The following is a 20,110-nucleotide window of genomic DNA, read 5'->3' on the forward strand; positions in this document are numbered from 1 at the left end:
GGAGACAACCACCTCACAGCAAACAGCCCCACGGGAGATGTAGACACACAGCACAGTCAGGAAGACACGCGTGTAGACAGACGTCAAGATGTACAGATTGACAGGAAGTCAGATAGAGGGACGGTTAGTCAGACTCTGACATGCACGCATGTTTTTGATGAGTCATTCAAATCTGCCGGACTGCTTTCCCACCACAAAGTTATAACTTTTCATCAAAACAACTGCTTGTTCAGTTATTTAGTTGCCAGGCAGGTCTACAAATAAGATCATCTCTGGTATCAACTGTCTTAATTTGGACTAAACAAGCCATTTAAGTGTGTGGGCAGTTCCACTGCTAATCCTTATGAAAGAGATATGATAGATTCATGCAGTCAACAGTTTGCATAGAGAAGACTTTCTGTGTGTTGGGGAGTGAGCATTTAAATAGATTTAGGTTTCTAGAGAACTGAGTGAATATAATAACAATCAATGGCAGCAGATTGAGACTGGCTCTACATGGTTATGGTGTAAAAAATAGATAAAAGAAATAGACCAATTACTATGGAAAAATAAATAAAAGAAAGCTAAACAAACTGCAATACACTGTATTAGTAATTTGACTTTATATTGAAAGGTTGTGTTGTTTTTCACCTGGATTCTCCTCGATGTGTCCTGTAGATTATGAACAAAATTGTTTAACTGACAATTATTTTTTGTAAAAAAAAATATTGTTTTAAAAAGAGGCAACATTATATCAGGTTATCAGGAAATTCTCAGGAACTCTCTCCCCAAACTCCTCAGAGACTGCACTGACCTCTTCACATTCAAACCTCTTCTTCAGAACTGCTTTTAATGTATGACTGTGTTCTTATTGTTTTTATATATTTTATTTGTTCTATTATTTGTATTTATTTGAGTATTAAGAAAAGCGCTATATAAATTAAATGCACTTTATAATAATAATAATAATAATAATAATTATTATTATTATCCAGAACTGCTATTTAATGGACTTTGTGCTATGTTTTTTTCACAAAATGTGCATGTATTAAATCTACTCATCGGACTTAGACTGGACTGTCTTTTTAAATCTGTCGGTGAGAGCTGTGAAGAAGAAAAAAGAAGAAAGAAAACCCCGCGCCTGTAAAGCTGCCTACGTCATCAATAAGCGACGCAGCGGTGAGATTTGGACAACAAACGTGAGACGTACGTGTTGGTGCAAATGCTGGGAAGTAAGTAGATTTTGTTTTATAAGATATTAACACCGAGGAAAAGCGTGTCGTGTTTGTATCGATTATTGTCAGCAAAGCATTGGTGCCGACTTTTGAAAGTGACGTTAAAGCTTTTTATGGATGTAACGTTAAAATCAACTAAGGAACATTGACTTAACTCAAGATTACACACGTCCCTGCTGACTAACTACTTTGATTTTAATTTATTCCATATTTAGATCACTTCTGTTGGACTTGAGACCACACAGCGCTCTCCTCCTCTTGCTAAAATTTTTGGCTTCGACCCGTTCAACTTCCCAATGAATCCATTAATTAGACGGAGACTTCCTGCGTCCGTCAGGAGTCTCCTCACAGACATCGGCCCAAAGGAGGAGTGGACTGACACGGAGCCCGACACAGTGTCCAGAGACGGGGTTCTGCTCCCGTCCAGAGCCGCTGCTTCTGGCCAGGAGGAGTTTCTCACGCCAGCTAAGACCCGAGAGGAGGCAGCAGTGGCTGGCAGTAACGCCAGAAGTAGTGCAGCCTGCATGCTGTGTAAATGTAAGCCCTCTTGTTACACCTGTCCTCGGTGTAACCTGCAGTACTGTGGCTTGGCTTGCTACCGGAGCCCGGGTCACTCCGTGTGCTCGGAGGAGTTTTACAAGGAGTCTGTTCTGCAGGAACTGAAGGATATGGGGAAAACAGAAAGTGAAGGGAGAAGTAAAATGCAGGAGATCCTTGTGGGACTCAGGCAAAAGGCAGAACATACAGATGGGGGGATGGAAAGTGTGTTAAAGGAAGCTGGTGTTGTTTCAGATGACACGGGTGAAGGGGACGCGACAGAGAACGTGCACGTTGTGGAGCTCCTGTCCAGGTTAGCGGAGCTTCAGCAGTCAGGGGAAGAGAGTACAACAGAGATTGAGGCCATTTTGAGAGAACTCGAAGAGATTGGAGGAGGGGAGCTGCTGCATGGAGACACGAATGAGGACGCTGAAGGTGCGGAAGGGGAGCTGGACTTGGCTGATCGACTCTCAGGGCTGGACATTGACAGGCTTTCCGAAGAGGAGCTGTGGGAAGTTCTTAATAGTAAAGAGAAAGAAGTGTTTATGAGTCTGATGAAGGGCGGAGCGCTTGGCGGCCTGATTCCCCTGTGGAAGCCCTGGTGGGAGGAGCATGAGGACGGAGGGAGAGCACTGGTCGAGGTGCTGGAGGAGGAAGTGAGCAAACTGGAGAGTGAAAACTCGACTTCTATGGCTGACCAGGATGCTGATAATACGGTCAAGACGTCACAAGAAGCGGTTCAGAATCAGGGGAAATCTGCTACAAAGTTGAGAAAGATTAAAGGGGGAAACAGAAGGGACACAAACAAGGAAAGAGGAAGTTCAGCAGTTGCTGGTGTCCCTCAAATTTCTGCCAAAATCCCCAAAATGTCTTCCTTATGTGTAAATCCTTCTCCGCTTGTATGCTATGGTTTGGTCAATGCACTTTTTGGCTACACCTTCACCCTGCGCCTGTTTAACAATGACACTGATTCCCTGATGTTTGAGGTATGTGACATGATTCTTGCTTTGTCTGAGGCACTGAACTCAAGCAGGGTGTTCAACTCGGTCCAAGAGGCTTTAGACTGTGGAGAAACTCTCATTTTGAGTGGAGGTTACCTGGACAAGGAGGATCCTCTTGCCGCTACCAGGGCGGTGGAAGCCGTGGCTCACATCGCGACCGGCCGAGACAGAAAGGACGCTGCGGGATACTGCCTGGCGGCCTTGAGTCAGCTTCGCTCAGTGCTCTCCCACGCCAGAGCAGCTCTTTCTAAAGAAGGAGAAGAAGGAGCAAAGAGACAGAAGTACTTCCTGGCAAGCAAGAAGTGTGAATTCTTTCAAGCTTGGGTGTTGGACAATGCGCACAGGGTTCGTATGCTAGCTATTGAGTTGTGGAACGAACACAGTAAAAGAGAAAGTGTGAGGAGCAGCATGGAGAGAGAAAAGACTGTTGTTGAGGAGAACTTGAAGAAAGGGAAGCGCAAAAGGAAGAGTCAGTTAATTGAAGAACTGAAAGATTGACATGTTTCTTGAACATACTAAAATTTGTAAAAGTTGCTGATGTAATAAAAACGTTATGAATAACTTAAATTTTTTCACTGCGAAATTCAGCTACTAAAAGATCATTACTGGTTCGACCTTTGTATACTATCGTATGTAAATAAAGTTTGTGATTAAAATAAACATTTGATACAATAAAATATAATGAGGTATGTTTTTGAATTTCATAATTTCTTGCATTTTGTATGTATAAAATGTTTTGTTTAACAAGCAAACAACTAACTTTTATTTAGTTGTGTGGGTCCCTGCATAATTTACAGAAAATGCAATGATAACAATGTATTTTGACAAACTTCAGGTCTATGAGTAAAATTAGCTGTTCTATTAAATTTTCAAGTACATGATGTAAATGCAATTTTAATATTTTTCAAATGATGTGTAATGGTAAAATATAGTATTTTAATGTAATATGAAGATGGTCTGAACTGAAATGTTTCTTAGAGATTGTTGAACCAGATGGTGTAGGGAAGGAGATCAAAGGCCTGTTGAACTTTCCTCACTTGTGTATATGATGAGGGGTCGTGAACGGATAGGAGGTTGATTTCTCATGGCAAAGGAAAATGTGACTTCTTTAATCTTAAGGGGCAACGGATAAGAAGTCAAGCACATGCCACGACTCAGTGTTTTTCTTTGTATCACCGTAGCTTGGAGGCGTAACCCTCATGTATAAAGTAGGGTGGTGTTTCATTGAATCTTGTGTCACAGACTGCGCTGAGTGGCTGTTGCATACTTTTCTTTCTTGCAAGAAAATAAAGAACATTAGACAACTTTGATTCAGGGACTCAATTCCTCCTTAGCAGATCAACAGAGAAAATCTTCCATCATATAGGTCACTTCTACTCTACTGCATTTTTGGCGTTAGTTAATATACTTTAGTGACCAACATAATTGTGCACGGTCGTAGAATCACCTGCATCTGCAACATAATAGAGTCACTTACGCATAAATGTGTCAATAATTATAACGTATCAAATACAGACCTAATATAACCTTTAACGCTTACTCTCATTTCCAATACCGCACACTGGGGAACTGGGAATATTATGAAGCTGTTGGGCATCCATTTTTTTATTGGACGTTTACAGATGTTTTACTGACAATTGACATTGCATGTGCACATTTTTAGATGATGCTCATTTGAGTTATACACATAAAGAACAAGGGGTGAAAAACAGAATAAACAACAAAAAAGAAGCAGAATGAAACAAAACAAAAAATAATAATTTTTAATATTTGTATTATCAGTAGCCAATAATGTGTATTTCTTGTGTAATTACAATGTATTGCATGGTACTTGTGTGATAGTTATACAATTCTGTGAGGACTTTTACTTTTGGTACTTTTATGTACATTTTGATACCGATACGTTTGTACTTTGACCCAAGCAAGACGTCCAATGCTTGTGACGTGTATAAGCTGGTATTGCGACGTACGTACGCACGCTCACGTGCTCTCGCGGTGCCGTCTGTGACCGGTCACGTGGTGCGGATGCCCTTCCACAGTGCGACAGAGAAAACATGGCTGCGCTCTTGAGATCAGCCCGGCTACTCAAGCTTTCGCCTTCGGGCTTGCTCCAGATCACAGGGACCAAGAGAAACGGTCCGCCGCTCGGTCGGCTGTACAGCGGCGCTTTCGGCGGCGGGAAGCCCGGAGTTTGTGCACGACAGGCCGGCCCCGCGTCGGGGAACACGTCCAGGTACCACGCACGTCTGCTAGCCGAGTGTCGTTAGCTGTGATCCACGCGTGAGCGAGAAGTGGAGGATGTCATTGAGGCTCAATGACCGCTAGAGAGACGCACGCACACTAGGCCGTTATGAGCTGCTGTATTAAATGCGCCGTGCCAACATGTTAGAATAAGTTAGCGGCATGGTTAACTGCGTAGTAAGCATGGCTCCTGACTTGCACAAGGTGATGAACAGGCGTTGTGTAACCTCACAGTCTCATAATAAGGTCAATGACAGTAACGTGGTTCGTAATCCTGATGCAACTCCTGGCATTCAGTTTGTTTGTTGCTCTATTTTTTTATTTGATAAATTATAATTTTTTAAAGGAAATTCCTATGTTTGGAGACCAACAGTGCACGTTTGTCATGCTATCAGACAAGTTATTGTCAAATTTGGTATTTTATTATGAAGTACTTGATAAACTCAGATGATGTAAAGGTTTCGAGGTAACAGACATGGGTCACTTTTCTGGGGGTCTTTCTCTCAAGGTCATTGCTCTTAACAAAACTACAAACCGTCTTTAAGCCAACAGAGATGTATTTGTGTTGCTGCTTATTTGACATGTGTATTGTTGTGCACTCAACACATCCTGTGCTGTTAAGACAGCGATGATAAATGTTTTTAATCTCACATTCACCCACAGAAGAACTGTGTTTATCGCTCTGCTTCTTCCACTTTATTCATCTGTGACTGTCTGTCTGCTTTTTTTTGTATCTCCCTCCCCTCTCATCCATTTCTGTCCCCTTCTACCGTCACAATCTGTAATCCTCTACAGTCGTGTGTGGCCATGCGCGGTGGGGTGTGTGCGTAACTATGCTCTGGCCACAGAGCAGAAGGATGAGCCCAGCAGCATTCGGTCCAAACAGGCGCAGCAGTTCGACTGGGCTCTGGCTAAGCTGGACAGCTCTGTGAGGAGAACCGGTCGCATCACCAAGACCCTCCTGCTCCGCATCTTCCATGATATCTGCAGGGAAGGTGGGCAGCTTGAGCAATGTTCAGGGGGGATGCAAGATGGAGGCAGTGCATTGTTAGTAACTAAGTAATGAAACTGCTGATGCCTAGTCATACTTTCCCTTTGCAAATCAGAGTTGGCTGTGGGCTCAAGTTTTTTTTACTGAGGAAAAGTTAGCTGCAGCTTCTCAATCGAGTTGTATTATCCATCAGCTGCAAAGGATGAGCTCAGCCTTGTTGCAACTGTGCTCATTTGATCATTAAGTGTGGTTAGCTATGCATGAAGATTTCAACCATGCTTGAGCGAGTCAGGAATATTGCTTATCGCTTTGCCTTTTTAATTCTCTGACCTTCCCTTGGTTTTGTACTTGTGTGCATTTTCTGATATGCTGTTGTGGACAATAAATGGAAAATAAAAGGCCTCTTTGATATTATTGTAGTCTTCCACCATGACTATTGAGGTCAACCAGTCCAGGCAGACTCCTCTAATGAACATGAGCAACATGAAACTATAACATAACGCATATCGAACTGAGGGACCTTTTGACAATTTGCTTTTATTGTCTTTTCTTTTCCACCTCCATCCTCACCTCTTGGTTCTTTGGCGTCTGTCTTCAGGTTATCCCAGCAGTAACCAGGCCTTGTTACTGCTGCGGAGCTGCGGCTCGCTGCTGCCAGAGGTTCCCCAGGACGAGCGCAGTGAGCTGGCACACCGTGTGTGGGAGAAGCTGCAGGAGTTGGGTAAGAGGCTGCACCAATGGCAACAGCATAATCATCTTATTGGGAGTACTATCTTGCTGTTTGCTGCTGAACTTAAATTGATTTATCCATGACTGATTACAAAAATGGAAGACAATGCACTCTGTGCACTGTGATCAGCTGCCTGCCATTCAGTCAACTGTGATGACAAGTTTGATCTTATACAAATATTGAAGAAACAGAACTTGTATGGGGGTTACAAAAGAACATATTGGTCAGTACGGGAATCAAAACCTCTAAATGTCTTTGTCCTGTGATTGATTATTTGACACCAGGTAAACCGGGTAATATGCCATTTGTTTAGTACCCACCCACCCTGCGCCTTCCACCTCCCACCTCCACCTTCCCATTACACAACATTTCGTTTCAGAAATCTTTGTCTTGTGACTGTTGGTCTCAGCTTTGTCAATTGCAGCTCTCTAATCTGGTTGATGCAAACAGTTTATTTGGGGCAAAAGTGTTGATAACAAATGTAGAATACAATGATTTTATAACAATTTAAACTTTAATTTAGCTGCTGAAGGAGGCGTTCCTCACACATATTGTGTTAAAATCCTATCGCACTTTAATTTATGCTTCTTGCAATAACACACCACAGTGTAGTTTTGCTGACTGTTCTAAGAAAGCCAGCTTTTCAATCATGCTCGCGGGTTTTGGGATTCAAAGGGTTAAATCAAGTTTTTGTCACTGTATGTTGTAGATGTTAAAACATATTTGTCATTTGATGCTATATATTTGCACATTGTGCTCCCCAGGTGCACTGTATGATGTTAGTCACTACAACGCCCTGCTGAAGGTTTACCTGCAGAACGAGTTCAAGTTCTCCCCCACTGACTTCCTGACCAAGATGGAAGCAGCTAGTGTCCAGCCCAACAGAGTAAGCACTGCAGTACTGACAGGAAACACCTGATTTCTGCTTGCTTGGGCCCAATTCAAGAGAAACAGACATCCCTTGGAAGGCTGTGGTTGATTATGCAGATTAATTATTCACATCCTTTTACTTTTTCCTCTAAAGCTAGGCACTGATTCCCTTTTCTTTGTGCACAGGTTACCTACCAGAGACTCATAGCAGCCTATTGCCAAAATGGAGATATCGAGGGAGCCAGGTGAGCAAACTTTGTGTTCTGTTCATGAACCAACCAATCTGCCACTAGAGATATATTTGCTAAACAGCATTCTCAAAAGCTGATTTTCAGTCAAACCTATTGCGTGAAAAGTACAATATCCTTACATTTATTAATAAATATTAAAACTCCAATCTCCAATATAAGACTTTGTAAAGCAAAAATATTTGCACTCGGTACGCTAAGGCCGTAAAAATGCGTTAACGCAGCAATCTTTTAATGCCTGGCAGTTTTTTTTTTTTTTTTTTTCGAGTATTGGGAGGGGTTCATCACTGCCGTACTCAGGCGCTGCACCTTAAATCTCTCCCAGACGGCGTAGTTCAGACCTGGGCATCTTACGACCCTGCAGACTCTTCCAGTCCTAAATAAGATGCACACCATAAATGCAATACAAAGGCACTGCTTTTACTTTGAAGGCGATTCACATATGTGCATGTGCGCTTACGCAGCCTCGCAGACAGGCAGTGTTGCCAACAGACTGACGTGAAAGGGTTTATCTTTATCTGTGCTCAACGAGCAGCGCGTGCTGCCACGAGCCGCTCCACCGTCACAAAGTGCTCGCAGGCGCCTCGCGCTGCAGTGTCCGCGTCCAGATTGAAAATGAATTGCACGTGCGCGAAGCCGCCGCTGATCAGTGAGAGATCCTCTTTCACTGATACCTGTCAGCTGATTTACCTATTTGTTTTTCCCTTCTCAGTACCATATTGGGTTTCATGAAGACCAATGGTTTACCCATCACTGAGGCTGTTTTCAACTCCCTGGTGACCGGCCATGCTCGTGCAGGGTGAGCGTCACTGCTTTTGCTTCCAGCGTCCTGTGTTTAATGGCCCACAATAAGTGTTGGTGTTGAGATAATTTGATTCTAAACCAGCTGTCATCTGTCACGGTGCAGGGACATCGAGAGCGCCAAGAACATCCTGGCTGTGATGCGGGGAGCAGGAATTGAACCGGGTCCCGACACTTATGTATCACTGCTTAACGCCTACGCTGAGAAGGGAGACCTGGACAATTTGAAAATGGTGTGTGTCTGCATGCTTTTCCTTATCTTCATCCCATCTCCCTTCCTTCTCTACTCGCCTCCCTCCATTCCTTCTGCCTCCCAAACTCACATTGTCTTTGTTCTCTTCCTCCCTTGTCTCTCTCTGTGTCAGACTATGGAGTCAGCACAGAGTGCAGACTCCAGTCTGATGGACAGGGATATCATGCAGGTCATCTTCACTCTGGCCAAAGCCGGGCACAAGCAGCACATCCCAGACATGATTGAGAGCTTGAGGCATGAGAGGGGCTACGTTCCAGGTACAAACGCACACACCTGATGGTTGTCCACGTCACTGTACTGTTCAGCAGCTAAACTAAATTAATCTGCCGTACTTGCAGTGATCTCGACAGTTTTATGAAGCTGAATCATTATTTGTCTTTCTTCCTGTAGATGCCATGAACTTGTGCCTCAGCCTCATCACCAACAAGCAAGAGGACACAGCTTTTCACATCCTTAAGACTTTCCCAACACTGCAGTCGGACTCCCTCAACACAGACACCGCTAACCTGGGCAACTTTTTCCTCAGACACTGTGTCAACATGGACACGGTAAAACATGTCACCCATTGCTCCCCTAACTTAGTCCTATTGCACTGTATGTTGAATGATCATTTTGATCTTTAAATGTCATTTCTGATGTCTTTGTTTGTGCAACGCAGCCACTGGAAAAGATCGGCAGCTTTTGCAAAGAGCTGCAGGAGTCAAATCAGCACGCCGCGGCACTCAGCTTCACTCTGTCCTGCGCTCTGGAGGCCAAAATGACTGGTACAGCACACCCTTTTATTAACTTGCATTAAGAGATAGATCTTTACATAGCTTGCATGCATATGGGCCTTTTATTCACTATTGCTGTACACACACTGAACTGTGAATGTAATATATTCATATCATATTTTTTTGCAGGGATGTCTTTCGGGCTGATGAAGATGATGCAGGAGGGAGACTTACCCATAAGGCCGCACTACTTTTGGCCCCTTCTCACTCAGCATATGAAAGACAACAACACAGCTGGTACACACACACACACACACACACACACACACACACACACACACACACACACACACACACACACACACACACACACACACGCACACACACACACAAATATATATTTTTCCGTTATATCAAGGCTTAATGTGCTGATTTACGACACAGCAGCTACAACTCTGCAGCTTGACTACAAGGAGAATTTCCATATGAACATTTTGTTTTGGATGCTTTTTGAGTACTTGTGAACTGTTTGCTTCTCTTTTTGATTCACTTCTTAAATATAACTGAAGCTTTGCTCGGTTTAAGTGAAACAAAACTATACATGTTTTGTTTGTATTGAGATTTTAAATCAATTAGATCACATCATATGTGCATATTCCAGGCTGTACTTAAGCTATCAATTCAGAAGTCAGTAGCTTCAGTAGTGGATTTTGAAAGAAGGTATGGTGAGCTGTTGTGAGAAGCTTGTAGTTTGATCCTGAAACTACTCCAGCTCCATGTGAACAATCCCATGTGTATGTGAGAACTTAATGGGTGCCATTGAGCCCCAAGTAGGGAAACAAGTGCCCACCAGCTGTTTGTGCACCCTATCTGAAATGGAGAGTTTTGTTTTTGGGGGAGTATGATATTCACAGTTTATGAGCATGTCTGTTATTTTTGTGGCGTACAGGGGATTATGACTTCCTCAGTCCTCTGTACCAGAAAGAGCTCTTAAAGGAGTGTTTCCCTTAAATATTAATGCCCGACAGAGTGGTCCAACTGGGACAGATTTCACTGTGCCGGGGCAGTGAAGGGCAAAGAGGTCTGATCCCTGCGTGAGAGAGGTTGGCGCAGAAAGAGATGAAACAACGCATACATACACACATACTCACAAACACACACACACAGATACAGGTCTCTCTGGAGAGCTCTAGGAATAGCTCGCAAAGTTTAGAGCTCCCCATGTCAGCCACTTTGGACAGACAAGCTAAAAAGACACCCTGACTTTCAAAGAGTGTGCTCTGACATGAATGTCATAGTTTTTATTCCACTTCCTGATTCACAAATTCTGCCCTCTTGTAGCCTCCTGGGTGGACGGCTACAGTACATTTCTTTGACTCATCAAAGCGAGTGAGGGCTAAATTGTAACTTACAGTTCAGATAATATCCTTATATTATTTACTCAAATGCCAGTGCGTCTGCAACAAAATTAATTTGACACTAAGTGTCCTTCATCCTCGAAAATAGGAACTTTCCGGTTGTCATATTTTCGTATTTCCAGCACATCTCTGACTCTGAGTATAAAAGTAAGCTGCAAGCAAAGTACAACCAAACTCTGTTCATCCTGATCAAGAATCGCAAGAGAGGCATTTCTTAGTTAAAGTTATAGCCGACACGGTATCAACCGTGCGGAAGCTGCTGAAAGAAGTAGTGGATGATCTGTCGACCTTTGCCCCAAGCTGGGGGGGCACCTAAGGTTCCTTGTAGGAGACCCTGCGGGGGCCGAGTAGCCCGAAGCACATGCACACACACACACACACATCCATGGATGCACATACAGGCCTGGGGCTGAGAGGTCAGAGGTCATTTTGCTCCAGCGGCTGTCCTCAAATCCTTTATCAAGCCAAACTTGTTTTTTAGCTCAATACTTCACCCAAATTGTCCTCCGTCCCTCGTTTCCTTTGCCCATTTTCTTTCTTTTTTCTTTTTTAACAAAAACAAGATTTGTAGGTAGTATAAAGTCTGTACTTGTTTTTAAATTGAAATATCAGTTCCATGGGCAATAAATTAAACGAGCTGAAGGGACATAACAAGGGCATTTATTTAGTTTCGGGGAAAATCAAAACGTATTTCTAGAAGAAATAATGAATTTTGAAGAGAAAAATATTGGACTATAATGTCGAAAGATCATTTTGTTTTCCACTCTTATCAGGGTCAATGGAGCTCACAGACCGTGTACATGTTTGTTTCATTAAGTGGGTGGCTGGACATGAGGCAGTACTTTTCTTCAGAGCCCTCAGCCCGTGTTGGACACCCTTCCAAAATGTTGGTGTAAAACTGGTTTACATGTCCTAAAGTTTGTCTCCTTCATCTGCCAGCGAGCACAGTTTAGTGGAGTATTTTCTGTTTCCAATATGTGTCTCTGCTGAAGGAAATGGGTATTTTCTTTCCCTTGTTTTTGTGAAGGAAATCGTCTCAGTGACAGATAGCCGGCATTAGAAGACTTGTCAGAATTCGCAACTCATTATGAATGTACCCTGTCAAATGCGCTCAGCAGCGGCTTGGCTTTTAAGTGCTTTATTTATGCTGAGCTCTGGCTCTCTCTTTGGGGTTTTTTAAAACGATTAATAAATTATGGACTTTTCCCCTGTCGGCTAATTGACAGCATTTGAGCTGGCAGGGAGGAGAAGCTGGTTAGACCAGTGTGGCGTCGGTGCAGATTGACTTCTGTGTGCGGTCCAGACGGATTCTCAGTTTGAACGGTGAGATGCCTCAGCGCCTTGCTTGGCAGTATGAAGAAGAGGACTAGACATGAGTTTAAACATGCACAACCACACACATACTTTTACTTGAATTCCCCAACCGCACAGTCTCAAAGCCACTCGAACACATCCGACTGCATCCATTTAGTTATCACAAACAGGGAAGAAGGACGGGAAGGATGGAAGAGAAGTGGGCAAATCCTCTTTTTCTAACACAGTGGCTTGTTTCCAATGGTGTTAGCCTTAACCCTCATGAAAAATGCAGCCTCCCCCTGCCTCTTTCCTTTTTTCTCTCTCTTTCTCTCACACTCATTGGCTGCAGGAGGTGTGTGTATGTGTTTGTGTGTCCACATTTGTGAGGGAGGGGCTTTCAGGGGGCAGTGCAGGTGATGTGACTGATGAGGAGTGACTTGATTTCATGTAAATGCAAGCGCTCTGAGGGAATTCACTTTGGATTACGCGCCCCACTGTGCACGGCCCATAAAATATTAAGCGCCGTGTCACTTTTTGTCCACAGGTGTCACTAGCGGGCAGAGAGGCCAGATCCGTAGAATCGGTGGAGAGCAACGAGGGAGGAAAGGGGGGAAGAGAGAAAAAAAAAAATCCCTTTCGCATTTTGATGAGGTGTGGATTTGGCGGGTTTAGCAGAAGCATATGCTGGGCCATACTTCCCACCTGCCGCCAGCTAGTCACCGCTTGTCAGTCCTAGCGACGCAACGCGCTCTTATCACTTCTGACACGGGGAACCGGGAAAGAGAGGGAGGGAGAGAGAGAGAGGGTGGGGAAAGTGAAAGAGGAAGGGGCCGTTTCTGGCCCTGTGTGTTTTGGGTGATGAGAGACGCAAAGGCTGCTGTGTTTAGTCTGCTCTCCTTCCCGGCTGCTCCCTTCCCACCCACACCTGCCTCTATTTGTGTGGCCTCCTTTTCAACCCTTTCACTTTTTCTTTCATGCGGCTCTTTCAAGTAGAGCGAGGCTATCGTTAAAGAAGCCCTGCCACAGCAATCTGTAACGTAGCCGTCCATGAGCTGTATTTTATGGATGAGAGCCAAGAGTTACTTATTCAATTTTTTTTATTATGGGAGTTGGGATGAAACTGAAGGTTTTGGTTTTTTTCGCCTTAAAAATGGAAATTTGTCTTCATACTCTTTCTGTTTCCAAACAACAAGGCGCCAATGCCTCGCAGCAAACACCGTCTACCTTTAGAGAGTCATAGACGCGAAGACATGGCGAGACAGATGGTGTCGGAGGAGAGAGAAAAGGAGAAGTGACAGGTACTCATGTCCAAGGACGGGAGGAGATGACAGCGACCGGTTCGCTCCACTCCTCTTTTCCTCTTTTCTCCATCCTCACTTCTCGCCTGTGACAGTTAACCTGAAGACATGAATCTGATGATGATATCTTGTGACCACTGCCATGCTTAACTCACTACTTTGATACTTCTTGCCCTGGTGGTATGTCAGGCTTTATGCTGACCAACCTGGATGGCCTCTGTGCCAAATCTGTATTTATATTTAACAGACAGGGGAAAGGGCAAAAAAGTGTTACTCGCATATGCGGAGGGAAAAGTAAAAGAACTAAAGGAAGAACACTATAAATTACATTGAATTACAATAATATAATTATTAAATTATAAATTACAATATATCCTATTTTGTGGACTTTTCTTCACAGTTTTCCTCATTTATTCTCAAATCTTATTTTGGTGGTTTCCCACATTTTGAGGAATTAAAGTCACCTCAGTCACAAGAGTAATATGTAGTTTTTCGTGTTCCTCTGTTAAGCTACGACACGCAGAAACTTTTTCATATACGAAAATTGAGCCTGTTGTTTAAAGGATTAAAAGCTCTTTGTCAAAGATTTGACTTGACTAAAAAACACACACACAAACATGCTTGCTAGACAACAGAAAAGTGCTGACATTCGTGAAAGCTCAACGTGCGGAAGCCAGAAAGCAAAAGGAAGGAAAAGGCCGGCTCATGCATTTTATACTTCCAGTTCTCCATTCACTTGTTTTCTGTCTCTCTGGCTCACCGTGAAATTGATTATGGATTATTCAGGAGGAAAGCAGGAGCCACCCTGCTCTCCTTTCATAAAAAAAAGCCTGGATGAAAGCGATTAGGGGGTAAGAATGGCCGGATGGACGACAAAACGGATGGATACTCCATTGAGAAGAAAGAGGCCTATCGCCTGTTTTACTTTTTCTTGAAAGCAGAGTAGTGAGATGGGAAGATGAATGAGTGATATCAATGGAGGGGAAGGCTGGCGGGATGATGGGATGGATGGATGGATGGATGGATGAATGGATTGGTGCAGGTACCCTTACCTGGGATAATGCAGCTCCAGCCAGGTTTTAATGGCATATAAAAGCCCGGGCCTCATCTATTATTTAGCTAAAGAAAGAGACTGCCAGGTAAACACATGCGTCCCAAGAGGATGCAGAAAAACAGAGGTGTGTGTGTGTGTGTGTGTGTGTGTGTTAGAACCTGAGTGAGAGCAAATACACATGGCATTGAGGTGTGTCAACTCAAAGAAGCACTTTCGGGTAGTTTGCTGAATTCCGCATGGGAACACTGCACGTGGTCATTTATAGCACATAGGTGCAGCCTCAAAGCGCATAGCAACACTCCCTGAGAACGAACACACACGGGGACCCGCTGATGCCTTAATTTTAGATGCATGTCCTTCAAGGGCACGCTCCCAGACATATGCAAAGTGCTGCCGTGGCTCCTCCACATGGGCACGCGCTCGCAAACGCACAGACACTTGCGGGCATTTGGAGAGCGCGTGTGTGGCTGTTCCATATGCATGTGGCTGTTTTGGCCTCCTTCCCTCGGGCAGGACCTCAGGGCTCTGCCGGAGAGCAGGGTGATGGTGCGAGAGTCCACTTCGGGCCGAGTGCACGTTTATGTACACGTATCCTCCAGTCCAAGGTGGAGAGGGAAGCAGCCGTGCGTGTTTGTGTGTGTTTTAATGTCTGGCAATTTAACTGAAGGGGTGAGAGAAAGTATGTGCCAGCTCATTTCTTCGACCCATATTTAAAATGTGCCTGCACAAATCCGGGCCTGTGCATAAGAGTGAGTGGAGGAAAGTGTTTGTGTGTCTGTAAAAGTACTGCATGTGATTTAAAAAAACCAAACTGTCAAATTGAAAAGGTTTGCTCTGCCCAAATGGTTCTTTTCTTTTTTCTTATAATTCTTTGTATCCACATGGAAGAAAATAATCTCCAACTCTGATGTTTTGACTATTGATCCAAATATTTTACATCAAATCCTTGTTCATCTTGCATTATCATGGACACAAAGATGATGTGGAATAAAGCTGAAATAATTCCGATTGAAAAGTCTGAGAAAAATGAATCAAATCCATAAATCAATTTATCATCAAAGTAATTTAATCCAAATGCCAAACCACGGCGGCTTCTAAAATGTGAGGGTTTGCCGCTTTTCTCTGTTATATGATATTAAATGGAGTATTCTTTGGTTTAGGACTACTAGTTTTAAGACACCAACTTCGATTCTTTTCACTATTTTCAGGAATATCCTAAACCCAAAAAATTGGCGTCCAATCTCCTACTCATTTTTTTCTTCTCTTCTATTTTGTCTGTTAACACAAAACAATCAAACTGTGTTTTCAAGGACACAAAGTTGATAATTACTTTACGTGTGTGTGTGTGTGTGTGTGTGTCGCAGGTGTAGTTGAGGTGGTGAAGAGCATGCAGGAGCTCGGGGTGTCTGTTGATGTGGAGACGTTCTCCCAGTACATCGTCCCGGTCTTCCCCAGCATGGAAGCAGCTCGACAGGCCCTCAAGGTGATCTCTCTCTCTCTCTCTTCCTCTCTCTGTCTCGTCCTCCGTCTCTGTGCGTTTGTTCGTATGTGGTCAATGTGCTTTATAAAGGTTTTTGTTGACATAAAGGTGCTTTTCATCTGTTCAGGATGCAGGCGTCTCTCTGCAGTCGCAGGGCTTCCTGTCTTCAGAGGTTCGCTTGCTGGCTGTTACCAACCTAGCCGAACTCTACACCAAACGTAAGCCTAAGCACACACACAGACACACACATACGCAGACAAACTCTGATACAGTCCAAAGAAACTCTACTGCATCTTGAGCACCCATCATCATAAAAATCGCTGCCTTGCCTGCGGGCTAATTGGACCAGCGTTTTACAAACAGACACACACTCCATCTCTCACATTTGCCCACTTACTCGTCTGTGCTCATCAGGCCTTTTAAGAGATTAGTCTGTGTGAATATGTAAAGAACGACAGACTGGCAGAAGGACGGGATGGAGAAGGCTGTTAAATTATGAATGGTGCTTCCTGTATTCTGTCTTTCATCTCGTTTTAGTCTCAGACGTCCACATCGTTTTCACATACATCGCTGACTGTTTTCGGATATTTTTCACCACTATGTAATATTAACAATAATACAGCAAACGCTCAAAAAGATCACTTCTATACATTTATCAAGCAAAACAAATGCCCTTTAGCTTCTTAAATAATATCCATCTAAATTGAACAATTTTGACTTTTGGAACCACATATATCAAACAATTTAAAGATTTGCCCTTTGAAACTGGAAACTGGGCCATTTTCCACAGTTTTTATTCAATTTTATTTTTTAGATTTTCTAGAAGAAAACTTTTTATTTATTAATTAGATCCCCCTCTGTCTCTTTTTTCTCTCCTAGTCCAAAATATAATTAGTAGATTACTCCAATAATGAAAAATAGCAGCCCTGATCAGTCTCCATGAAGACTCTTTCTTTACCTTTTAATCACTTATCTGTTTCTGTTTTCTAGTGTCTGATCCTTCCTTCCCCCCGATGGACCTCAGTATTTTCCGCAGCAACCTCATCCAAGGCTTTAAAAAGTGAGTCAATTAGCCCTTCGTCTGTTTATGTCTTAATGTGTTCTCCATCATTTGATATTCCATATTTCTCCAAATTATGCCTCATAACTCCTGACTGGAGTTTCAGGGAGGCCTGTAGCACTATAGAGGTCACTGCGGCATATGCTGTGACGATGACATGTGCAGCCTATCACACCATCTTGTGTGTGTGTGTGTGTGTTTGTGTGGGCAGCTGCAGGGAAAAACACTCCATCACACACACACATACACGGCCGCCTCATACATATGGAGGCAGTCATCGCTCAGCTCTCGCCCCAAAGCACCGTGGGAGATATGTAAATTAGCAGATGCCCACCACTGGCCCTGATACCCGGACCCCTTACTACACACACACACGTACACAGGCAGAGTTAGCCGTAGGACCAGGGTCTGACCTGTGGGCTTTTGTTGAAGGGGTGTTTATGAATATTTACAGTTTAGCACTACACACCCACACAAAAACACTCCTGCACAGCCCCTGAGCGAGGCTGGAGGTGAGTCAAAGAGAAAAACGCTGAGTTGTCTGCAGGGATGAAAGTTATTTCTTCCACTGAAAAGCTCAAATCCTGAGTTGAGCTTAACTTTGTATTTTCAGTGGATGCTGATGATTTACCTAATATAATGGATAAAGTAAATATTGTGTGGTTCCTTTTTTCTTTCTTTATTGCAAGGAAAACACAGGCAGTACAAGGAAATGCATGATTGCAGATTGAGTTTCATCTTATTTCACAACCCCCAAAAAATGTAGATTACCAGATTTTTGTGCTAAAATTGACGTGTGCGCGCACGCCTTTTTAAAATTAAAGTCAGGGTATTCACAAATTGTTTGTCCATCTTTTTTTACCGCGTCTGAAGTCGCGCCCCCTCTTCAATTCGCTTTGCTTTCATTGCATTAACACACACCTACACACTCCTCTGTTAGGTTGCCTGACAGGGTCATAATTGGGCTTGTCGCGCGTGCGTGCACGCCGTGTGTGCACGCCGTGTGTGCACGCCGTGTCATTGCAATGCGGGACCTGCCCCTGTCACATACAAGGTCAGGGGATAATTTAATCATTAAAGACCCCTTCTTCTCTCTTTTCCTCTCATCTCCCGCCCCACACCCCCCCCCCCCCCCCTCCTCCCTATCTCTCCACCAAGTAGCTGACAACACCAGAAATGTCATACGTTGTCATCATTTAGTGTGTGTGTATTTTGTGGCTACCCAGACGCTTGTACTGCCATCTCTCCTCTCTGGTACTGTTGGATTGAGAGCGTCGAACTAAAAAAATCATTTTTTTTGCCGTATTGTAATACACTGTCAATTCAGTAGCTATGGCCACGTGACAGTACTATGTGACAGTACTATGTGACAGTACTATGTGACAGTACTATGTGACAGTACTATGTGACAGTACTATGTGACAGTACTGTGGTTCTCTCAATCAACTCTGCTGTCAGATAATTAAGTCAAGTAAGGTCATTAATTTCAACTATTTGTGAAGTGTGTTTGTTTTCCAAATCAGGGAAATTCTTCTTGAAATGCAAAAAAATAGTTTGTTCAAACTCCAATTATTTTCTCACTGTTTAGAATTAATAGTCCCATCCCCATTGAAGTAAGTGCAACTATAAATTACATTTAATAGTAGTTCAGCAAGCAATAACAAAGAATGCTTCGTCCAGAGACCTTCTGCAATATGATGATTTGACAACTTTAGAGAGATCATTTCTCAGGGATAAATGGCAGAAAAGAGGAGAAAGGAAAAAGTCCATGTTGGAAGTTTTTGTGGTGAATGTCCTTCTGCAAAAGAGATGCATTTTCATAAATGAAGATGTCCTTTTGTATGTCGTGACCTAAAAGTAAAACCTCTGAGCAAATTGCACATTTATGTGCGAGCCTTGTTAACCCGCTGATGGTGCATGTTGACTGGGTGCTCATGTCTTGTCCTCTACTGCCCCCTGCAGGTGGTCTGATGTGGAGACCATGGTGAAGGTAAGACTGTGCCCACATTGAATGACTGGAGAATCACTATCATCAACCAGCAGGTTTCAAACAAGAGTTATAGCTGAAAATGATCCACAAAAGAGTTAAATGTTTTTATTTGCATGTATTTTTAGAGTATGTAAGAGAGAGAAAGAAAGAACATCTGATGAAAACAATTATAAACGTTTAAACAAAATTATTTTTTTAATGCGTGAGAATAATCCTGAACTTTCTACACTATGATGGCTTCTTCCTCGCAACAAAAGTTATACATACAAGTTATATTTAGGATGAATGTACAACGTGATAAATACCACCTACTGCCTTTTAATCCAAATCTCAGTGTAGCACACTGACGGCAAATATGCAGTGTTTTAAGGCTTTGTATTAACGCTGGGCAAAGTTGAAAAAATTTAACTGATTAATCACATGATTTTTCTGCAATTAATCGCATTATGCGCCAAATTCAGTGTCAAAGTAAAAACTAGTGTATTGTGCGCTTTTATTTGAAAGTAATGTTATCAGAACAATAGAACAGTTAACATACATACATACATACATACATAAGACATGTTGTAGCAGACTCTTCTTCATACTCTTCTACTTTTTTATATTTTTTTCACCTGTAAATGTAAAGTGAAGTCGTCAAATCGTATTTTTTTATTTTCCCAGATTACTGAGCTCTTGTTCAAAGATGGTCGCTTCTCCACCAAAGAAGGCGCCAAGACTTCTGGTAAGAAAACATTGTGTGTGTGAGTGTGTGAGACATCTATCACGTATCAGAATTCAAACTTTTCGCCTCTGTCTTAGTCGGCTTTCAACTAGAATTCAGATGACGGAAAGATGCAAGATCTGTGTATCTGTGTGTTTATGTTCAGTCTCAGTAGCAAAATACTGCTGAGCAGCCTACTACTCGTCATGAAG

The 20,110-nt window shown here is 43.0% G+C and overlaps 2 protein-coding genes across 2 annotated transcripts in view; both read left to right on the forward strand.

Annotated features, from left to right (window-relative positions):
* The first annotated feature begins 1,164 nt into the window (after positions 1–1,164).
* Positions 1,165–4,062, forward strand: znhit2 (zinc finger, HIT-type containing 2). Its single transcript, XM_068568265.1, has 2 exons — positions 1,165–1,211; positions 1,430–4,062. Exon 2 carries the CDS (start codon positions 1,511–1,513, stop codon positions 3,248–3,250), a length of 1,740 nt encoding a protein of 579 aa, XP_068424366.1. The 5' UTR covers positions 1,165–1,211; positions 1,430–1,510; the 3' UTR covers positions 3,251–4,062.
* A 715-nt stretch (positions 4,063–4,777) lies between these two features.
* Positions 4,778–20,110, forward strand: part of lrpprc (leucine-rich pentatricopeptide repeat containing) — a 50,823-nt gene continuing 35,490 nt past the window's right edge. Inside the window, exons 1-16 of the mRNA XM_068568112.1 lie at positions 4,778–4,985; positions 5,789–5,988; positions 6,583–6,705; positions 7,479–7,600; positions 7,771–7,829; positions 8,545–8,631; positions 8,740–8,866; positions 8,999–9,143; positions 9,277–9,434; positions 9,545–9,650; positions 9,789–9,896; positions 16,030–16,148; positions 16,273–16,363; positions 17,136–17,205; positions 19,168–19,195; positions 19,859–19,919. Coding sequence (XP_068424213.1) covers positions 4,807–4,985; positions 5,789–5,988; positions 6,583–6,705; positions 7,479–7,600; positions 7,771–7,829; positions 8,545–8,631; positions 8,740–8,866; positions 8,999–9,143; positions 9,277–9,434; positions 9,545–9,650; positions 9,789–9,896; positions 16,030–16,148; positions 16,273–16,363; positions 17,136–17,205; positions 19,168–19,195; positions 19,859–19,919 — 1,783 coding nt within the window. The 5' untranslated portion in view covers positions 4,778–4,806. The remainder of the gene's footprint in view (positions 4,986–5,788; positions 5,989–6,582; positions 6,706–7,478; positions 7,601–7,770; positions 7,830–8,544; positions 8,632–8,739; positions 8,867–8,998; positions 9,144–9,276; positions 9,435–9,544; positions 9,651–9,788; positions 9,897–16,029; positions 16,149–16,272; positions 16,364–17,135; positions 17,206–19,167; positions 19,196–19,858; positions 19,920–20,110) is intronic.

This window comes from Clinocottus analis, unplaced genomic scaffold (genome assembly GCF_023055335.1).
Source record: "Clinocottus analis isolate CAN_PGR_092001 unplaced genomic scaffold, fCliAna1.0.p SCAF_8, whole genome shotgun sequence".
Taxonomy (NCBI): Eukaryota; Metazoa; Chordata; class Actinopteri; order Perciformes; family Cottidae; genus Clinocottus; species Clinocottus analis.

Excerpts from the sequence above, each read along its gene's own strand:
- znhit2 (XM_068568265.1), top strand. The coding sequence starts at position 1,511 with ATGAATCCATTAATTAGACGGAGACTTCCTGCGTCCGTCAGGAGTCTC.